The sequence below is a fragment of the Perna viridis genome, chromosome 5, assembly GCF_037379345.1.
Source record: "Perna viridis isolate PV_CMFRI_1.1 ecotype Kerala chromosome 5, ASM3737934v1, whole genome shotgun sequence".
NCBI lineage: Eukaryota > Metazoa > Mollusca > Bivalvia > Mytilida > Mytilidae > Perna > Perna viridis.
The window spans coordinates 14739755-14748293 of record NC_142449.1 but is presented as its reverse complement, the minus strand read 5'-3'; the positions used below and the strand labels follow the sequence as shown (position 1 = coordinate 14748293).

Genomic DNA, 8539 nt, shown 5'->3' with positions numbered 1-8539 from the left:
CCTAAGGCTGATGCGTATTTCAGGCCCCCGAATTCCTAAACTGTTCAAGTCACAACTCTGCTTTCTTTTTTAAGGTTTCGTATCTTATTGTACAATTTTATAGTTTGTATGCTCTACTTAAGCTGTGTAGTTAAATTTTAAGGAATGCTTGATTTTTGCTCTTTTTGGTCCCCAGTTCCAAAACCAGTACGACCATAACCCTCAAAATCAATACCAACATTTCTTCACTGCTTTCAAACCCTATTTTTAAATTTTATCAAGATCCACAAACTTATATTTAAGTAATGGAACAAAAACAAAGTGTCTGTAGATGAGGACTGGGTCTTACCATTACATGACCACAATTTTATATGGCCATATATAAATGACAACTTAGATAAGATCTGGTAGTCAAGGACTTAAAAAAACCCCTTTGTAGTAAGATCTGATCAAGGAGCAATGAAAACATATTTAAATTATAAGTTCAGTAAAGGAAGGCATGATATCTCTTATGTAATATCAGCAATATGTATTCCAACTTCTTTGAGAGGCTTTCATCACACATTTAATCACTGACCATTAACATATGAAGATGTGGGACTGCCTTACAGACAAATGCACAAACACCCTGCATTTCTGCATGCACTGTTTTGGAGTCCAAGTTGCTCATTTACTTTTGTTTCTTTGTATTTATTATTTTATTTACTTTATGTTCTTTGTTGTGTTTGTCTTTTTTCTATGCCTGGTCTTTGTCCCTGGATTACATTCTTTTGATTTCCACTAGAATCTTGGTTCCCTCAATTACTCTAGCATCTGGAAAAAAGCCAGACTTTTCCATATTAAAAAAATACACACAAAATACTTCATGTGTATAAAGAATTATCACTTAGTCTTGTACAGGGAAACAGGTCTAAACTAAATCCATTTTGGACAGTAGAAATTGTTTGCTTAAGACAGGTGTTTGGTTTACCCAATACCCAGTATAAAAATACATTTAAAATGATATGAAAGGACTTGAAAGTTTTTCAGTTTATTCAAATTTAAGTTTAGGTTAAGACAGGTTTCACTGTATGTGTGATTACTGTCTTCCATCATTTAGACATGTTTCACTGTAAGTGTGATTACTGTCTTCCATCATTTAGACAGGTTTCACTGTTAGTGTGATTACTGTATTCCATCATTTAGACATGGTTCACTGTAAGTGTGATTACTGTCTTCCATCATTTAGACAGGTTTCACTGCAAGTGTGATTACTGTCAGTGTCTTCCATCATTTAGACAGGTTTCACTGTAAGTGTGATTACTGTCAGTGCCTTCCATCATTTAGACAGGTTTCACTGTATGTGTGATTACAGTCTTTCATCATTAGTAACAAAAGTAGTTGGATCAGGCTCAATACAAAATAGAAATAAGAAAAAATATAATTTATTAGTTGTATCAAACCATGATATCATTTTATATAACAATCTATACTGCCATTACTATTTTTTAAATAATATTGCACAGTTCCCTGGTATAACTTAACATGAAACATATTTTACTAAAATCAACTTTGATGTCCCTATATGGCATTTTTAAAGGAACCTAGATTTCATGTTATATTTTTCAGTCAGTCTAATTAAAAATAGCCCTTTCAAATTCTATTTGTTTTGCAGGGTTTGCGAACAGAAAAAGTAACAAATATGAATGGTCTAATTTAAATTAGACTGTCCTTTCAATCAATACATAATTATGAGAAGGTAAGGAATAGTAAATGCCATATTGTCTCTCTTGTCTTATATTTAACTTAATCTGCCTCACAAGTTACATAAAATGTAGATGAGTACAACATGTTACTCAAATGACTCAGTAACATTCTTAAGTACTTTCCACATCACCGCATTTAATCATTGCAAACTTAGAATGCAAAATAAAGACTACATGTCTGAAAAACACTTAGCCTTCATGTCCTCTTCATAAAATATACCAGTTGAATGTGAACTCGGATTTGATCATTAATCATATATTCACACGATGCAGTGTTAATACAGTGAAATCAATTGTCTTCGTTAAAATTTAACAACAAATTCTGCTCATATATAACATCTGCAGTACACCATGTCATGTAGTGGCCCTTTCTTTAAATTCTACATGGTAAGATTCCTACAGAATTGTAAAAGTCAGGATTTGTTTATGATCTCAAGTTGGTCTGGACAACAATGGTTGAGAACCAGTAGGATATCTTTTCACTAATTTATGTTCATGCAATGTGGTTTTGATCTGAATTCAGATTTCTATGCAGTTATAGTTTTCAGACTTCACCTTTGGATGGTAATAATATACAATGAGGCTCCAAAATGTCCAACAGCTATGTTAAATGATGGAAAATGATCACTTCAATTGAAAAATATGAATACATTTACATGTACTCAATTTTGATCAACTTCTTGGTGTTAGGATAATGGCAATATTACAGACACCATGTGTTTTGTATTACAACGTTGCCAGAAGTCTACTGAATGACACCAGTATAACTATCACAGTTTGTCCAAGTCCCCAGAGTAAAGCATAAAACGGCTTCATTTCAAAATCTGAACCTCTGTAGAACCCAGCAATAGCTGCACCTGAAAAGTAAACAATTTATACATTTAGAATATCCTTTCCTGCTGCATTAGCTGATTAGCATTTTTTAATATGAATTCTTTACCACATCATAATGTTCCCAACAGAAACTTAAAATTACCTCCCTTGAGTTTTCAAACAATTCAAATGATTGTTTAAGATTTATTAATATCATTCATCAACACCACCAATTTGACCATTTAAAATATATTTTTCTTCTTATACTGAAAAGTTATCTACTTATACAAATTATTAACTAATTTGTTGTATTATACTTCATACAAAAATCACAAACTTCTATTGGATAAGCATTATGTGTTATTTTGGTGTAATACTTTCTTGCTTCCTCCCAAAAAATGATTGGTAGTTACGATATATCACCACGATATATCATCCCGATATCTCTTCCTCTTGACCACAAATGCCTTTTCTTGTCCATATGTGCATCCTTATCGTTTTCATTTAAGATAACTTTAATTAAAAAAATGAAAAGTGAAAAAGTGTTCATTTTTGTTCTTTGGCTATTGTTGATTTATTAAAATGTTAAAATACTTGTAAATTTCATTCTGATTAGATATTTGATATCTACTGTATCTCAGATACTGCAACAATTGCACTTGAGTTTCTTTAAGTTTACGCACATGCACATAAAGTGTGATGTATTAAAAAGGGTATTTAGTATAATATAACACATATTGCCTGCAGCAGAAGGTGATACACCAAGTAATACACTCAGAAAATATATATCACGCTTGTATACGTCTTGGGTGACATATCTACCTCGGGTGTTTTTTTTTTGGCATATCACTCTCTACTGCAGGCAATATGTGTATAATTACAGACTGTGGATGTTCATAGCAGAAAATTATACATTATCTTCCTGAATTTTTTAAAGATTTTATTTGGTTAGTGCAAAAATACACAATAATTGCTTGTTGTTACAATTAAACAAAATCTGATGGCAATACTACAGAACCTTTTATACGATATGTTACAAGCCTTTCTATTTTTTTTTAAAACTTTTTCCACATTTGACCTAAGCCAAATTAACAAAGTTAAACATAAGCATTGAAATTTCTATCAAATTTATACCTTATACTTTCAAAACAATTTTTTTGATCAAAAAAAATACTAAAAAGCAACTTTTCTGCCTGAAATCCTAGTATACTTACTTGTTATTACACCTCCGGTAAGGGGAGATAATAAACCCATTCCTATAATAATAAGTGACATCCATCTTCCAATTTTATGTTTTCTAAGTCTGACAAATGCTAACACAGCTGCTATTGCATGGACAAAGATAGATGTAAACAAAGCCCATAAAAATACCTGGTACCAAATTTCTGAAACAAAAAAAAATATCAGGTATTCATGAAGTCATTCTTTTCATCTAGGATTTTTTTTTTGACAAATGGGTTTCACAATTTTCATATATGAGTTTGAAAAAACTTAGTAGGCCAATATAACTGTGTTTTTAAGCTGAATGCTTACTTCCAATTATTCTAAATTTTCCTTTCTTCATTTTTATCAATTATGGCAAACAAAAGATGACTTTTGAACATCTCTACTCTTTCCAAGGTTGTGTCCATCTGTTCTAACAGTTCTAGCTTCAACTGGATCACTGAACTGTCTTCTTTAGTTCTTTTATGTACATGTATTATTTTTCTCAAACATGGGTATTGATAGGGAACTAAATGTTTAAACAAACATGTACACAAATGGATATGTTTAAGTTGATGTACATGTAGGAAAGTCACATTGACAAGTTCCTCCAAAATAATATTACCAGCGAAGGTCTTAGCAGACTCTCCAGGTGTTAGTCCCAGCATGTCAAAAATATTAAATGGTGGAGTGAACTCATCTTGTGGTCCTGAAGACATTTTCTTTCTACAATAAACAAAAAATTTGTTATGATTGAGGTGGAGAAATGCTGTTATTAAGAGAAATATAGTTAATGTCAACCAATCACTCAGAAAGCTTGTTAAAAATCAAGTTAAATTATAAGTACATGTAGTAGAAGAATAGCATAAAAATACACTGCAGTAGCAGCAGCTAAAGCAATGAATTTATAATTATTTTAATACAATTGATATAATGAATCAAATTTTGAAGTATTTTGATGTAATGTAGATGCAATGAATTTGTTTTTGTTCATATATTGTCTTTGTTGAATCTTGATTTAAAGATCCAACAGATTGCTCCACTCAGTCAATTTTGGGGAAATTGTACCCACTTGTGTCATTCTCCTTAACATTATAAAAAGACTTTCCTATTCAGTGTCCACAAAAAGTATCTTGTCTGCATTCCTATACTGGAAGTCCTAGAGGTTTTCTAGTATAATACACTACCGATAATTCTTGCATTGAAAGAACAGAAAAACTGCTTGAAGTTTACCAATATTCTAATATTCTGCCAAATTTAGTACTTTTTGGTAACTTTCTGGTCAAATGTTTGGCAACGAAATAGTGTCCACACCCAAGAAGCTTCATATTTAGTGAATATCTTCATTATTACTTAGTTTATCACATGTGAAAATATAAAGTTGTTTCTTGTGTGTGGACATATATAAAAATTACAATTTTCAGCAGGTTTCGCTAAATGATGTAAAATTGTGGTACCTTCATGAGGTCATTGCAATGAACCAATGCCACAAAATATCATTTTTCCTTATATTTATATATTTTACAATATTAAAAACAACTTTTATGTTATTACAACAAAGTTGATATTTTTAGGCCATATTCATATCTTATATCTCCTACACCTTTTGTTCCAGCTAGGATTTCAAAACGGCAGGATGCATGACCTGAAAAGGGGCACTTCGGTGCGTTGTTGGATTTTCAAAAAGGGCATATTGAGTGGAATAAGGTTTACAATGATATATTATATAGTCATATTTCACCATTCTGACCCGAGGAAAGACCTCTACATCTGTTAAACTAAGAAGCAACATAGTAGCTGTACTCAATTAATGTATAATGGTACTTTCAATATGCCTTTTATTTTTAATTAGTTGGTCAGAAGAAAAGGAAAGGGAGGGTAATGATAATTGGCCATGTAGTGTTTCATGACAATATCAGAATGTAAAACAATGGAGTTTTGTAAATCCCTTTTTCTAGTGGTTTCCTCCCAACCTAATTGAAATACTTAAGTTTAAATTCTTCAACTTTATTGTTTTGAGGACACATTAATTGAAAAGAGGAGAAACTGCTTTGCAGTGAAGATCTTTAATAAATTATGAACAAGGAATAAATGACTTTCAAAGATTTATAATGGATGGCCATCAAAAACCGGTAAAACTTATTTAAACTCCTTTCTATAAAACTTGTTTCTATAAACATTAGATACAGTATTTCTCAGTAGAAATATGTCATGAACAAATGATTGCCTGTCCATAAAATGGTGGTAGATCCAATTGGGATCCATCACTTGTACATCGTTTCTGATTATCCTGATCAGCTGATTGCTCCCTGGCGATTATTTACCTGTCATCATAAAACTTTCCCTTATCTATTTAAACAGCAATTAACACCTTTTCTGGTAAGATTTATGGTTCTTATATTGAGTTTTAATAGAATATTTAATTAGGATGCATGCATGTTGTTTACAAAAATGGCAAATCATTATGAACAGTGAATAAATGATTTGTTTCCCTTAAAAAAAAAACCTTTAACTTTGAAAAAGGGAAGGGCACAGAATGTCACTTGGAAAAAAGTGGGAAGACCACCCTGTGAAAACAGTCAAGCTGGAACACTGACGAAAGATTTTGAATAGGACATAATCGTCACAAACCGTACTGTACAAACTGCTGACAGCACACACACACATGTACATTGTACATGTAGGTCATTTAAACTACATTTGTACTTTCAGTTGTGGAAATATGCAATCTTAGAATGCCAGCTTATAGGTTTTTAGAGACTTATTTTATAACACATACATGTATGCAAAGATTTGGCCAGAAATTAACAATACATGTACATGTAGTTTATTTAATCTGAGAACGGCAGCTTATGGGTTTTTAAAGACTTATTTGCAGATTTGACCAGAAATTAACAGTACTCACATCTTTTTGCTATTCAAATAATGGGTAGACGGTTTTATCATGAAACAACATTATTGTTACTGCATTTGCTCATTCATGATTCATATGAAACAAAACTTTAAGGCTATGCAAGTTATCTCCCTTTTCCAGTATATAAAGGATGTGTCAAAGAATTTCTGGTCCCTTTTTTTCCTGCCATCAGACAAGTATGCAATCAATTTTCTTTTACAATAAAAGTTGCAAAAATGATAAAACCCATTCTTTCTTCCCCACAAATTTCTTGTCTATATGTACATTGAGTATGTTAACATATTTGCATATTTCTGCTGCTGTGTAATTTGTAATTTCAGGCATGAATGAATGTATTATAAGATTGATGGTTATAGAACTGAAGTTACATGTACACACTAGATTTAATTCCCAGCACAACTGGAAAGATGAAATTGACACATAAAAGAAGACTGTACAGAGTTTGAAGGTGAAAGTGCAGCACAGTTCGTCAGTTTGAACTTATTTGTCTTGATGACTGATCTCAGGGTCAAGTACAATGCAGAGTTATGTTAATTTAATGTATTGCAAACCTTATTTTCCTTCATAGCTTTATTCAACAAAGATTAGAAATATAAATTTAACCTTGATATACATTAGTACTGTTAGATGTCTTTGTTATTAATTTTTGCTATGGGTCTGTCTTTGGTACTAGCTTTGGTTTTTGCTCTGTCATTGTTTTCCTCAATAAATGTAGTTTATTTAAAGATGAAAGGGCAGAAATTTTCCATAATTGCATAAATGCAAACATGGCTGCAATACTTTCACTTTTCGTATGCAGCTGACAGAAATCTATCTCCTGACACCAGTAGTAATGGTATCAAAGGACTAAGCCACAAAATATCCTATCTGTAAAAAAAAAATACCACAGAATTATGCATGCAATGTACAATGTATTAGGTTGCTTGAGTATACTATAGTCGGCGTCACATAAATAACATACTGTTAAAATTTGAATAAAAATATTTTCTATGACTTTATTGACACCTACCGTCGTTTAAATTGTCTTAAATGACTTGCTCATTCGTTTAGCCAAACGGCTTCTCCCTAAACATTGAATCGTTAAATTCCGGTCAGATTTTAATTCTGGGTGCCAATATTTACATTGTAAAAAGTCGGCCATGTTTACAGTGATCGGGTTGCTAGGAGATGTTGTTTACGTTTAAATGGTTTGTCCAAAAACCAAAGAACCCAGAATGCACTTCGGCGTTATTTCGGATATCTCGGATTTATTTTACGCGAACAACGTACAATACCGAGAAGTTGATCAAGCAGACGATTGTCACCGGAGTTCGACAGGAACTTACGAACTTCGTTTGTAAACAAATCGTCCCGTAAAAACCAACATGGCGGATATTAGTATGGGATTTTCCCGTAAGGATTTGTTACGCATGATTTAAGCTTATAAGCGACTTGTTTTTGAGAAGCTGTTTGGCTAAACGAATGAGCAAGTCATTTAAGACAATTTAAACAACGGTTGGTGTCAATAAAGTCGTAGAAAATATTTTTATTCAAATTTTAACAGTATGTTATTTATGTGACGCCGAGTATATAGTATTTACATGTACTGTACAGTTGATTTCTGTGTTTATAAAAATTATATGCAACCCCGAAGTTCCTAATTCTAGGTTGTTCATACCTAATTTCGAACAAACTTTAATCTAAAATTTATAACATTGTTCACGCCATCTATCATATAAAATTACCCATTAATGCATTTAAAGTCCAGTAAATCTTAATCATCTCAAGTTGGTGAATTCGTATATAGTGTTGATTATAAACAAAAATAAACACAATGTAATTATCATTGATTTTGCGATTGCCTTGCTTTTTCTTAAAAAAAAACAGAAGATTTTACAACAAAGTT

The 8539-nt window shown here is 31.8% G+C and overlaps 1 protein-coding gene across 3 annotated transcripts; it reads right to left on the bottom strand.

Moving 5' to 3' along the window:
• Positions 1-1387: 1387 nt before the first annotated feature.
• On the bottom strand, positions 1388-8525 carry LOC148616180 (transmembrane protein 170B-like). 3 transcript variants are annotated; one of them, XM_088582952.1, is made up of 5 exons: positions 8379-8525; positions 4366-4466; positions 3752-3922; positions 2915-3050; positions 2442-2581 (listed from the first exon to the last, which is right to left on the bottom strand). In XM_088582952.1, the coding sequence occupies exons 2-4, from the start codon at positions 4457-4459 to the stop codon at positions 2947-2949; spliced, it is 369 nt and encodes a 122-aa protein (XP_088439078.1). In that variant the 5' UTR covers positions 4460-4466; positions 8379-8525; the 3' UTR covers positions 2442-2581; positions 2915-2946. The 3 variants fall into 3 exon arrangements, with proteins under 3 accessions (XP_088439076.1, XP_088439077.1, XP_088439078.1); XM_088582950.1 differs by lacking the exon at positions 2915-3050 and having other exon boundaries at positions 1388-2581; positions 8379-8524; XM_088582951.1 differs by lacking the exons at positions 2915-3050; positions 8379-8525 and adding an exon at positions 7258-7540 and having other exon boundaries at positions 1388-2581.
• Positions 8526-8539: the final 14 nt, after the last annotated feature.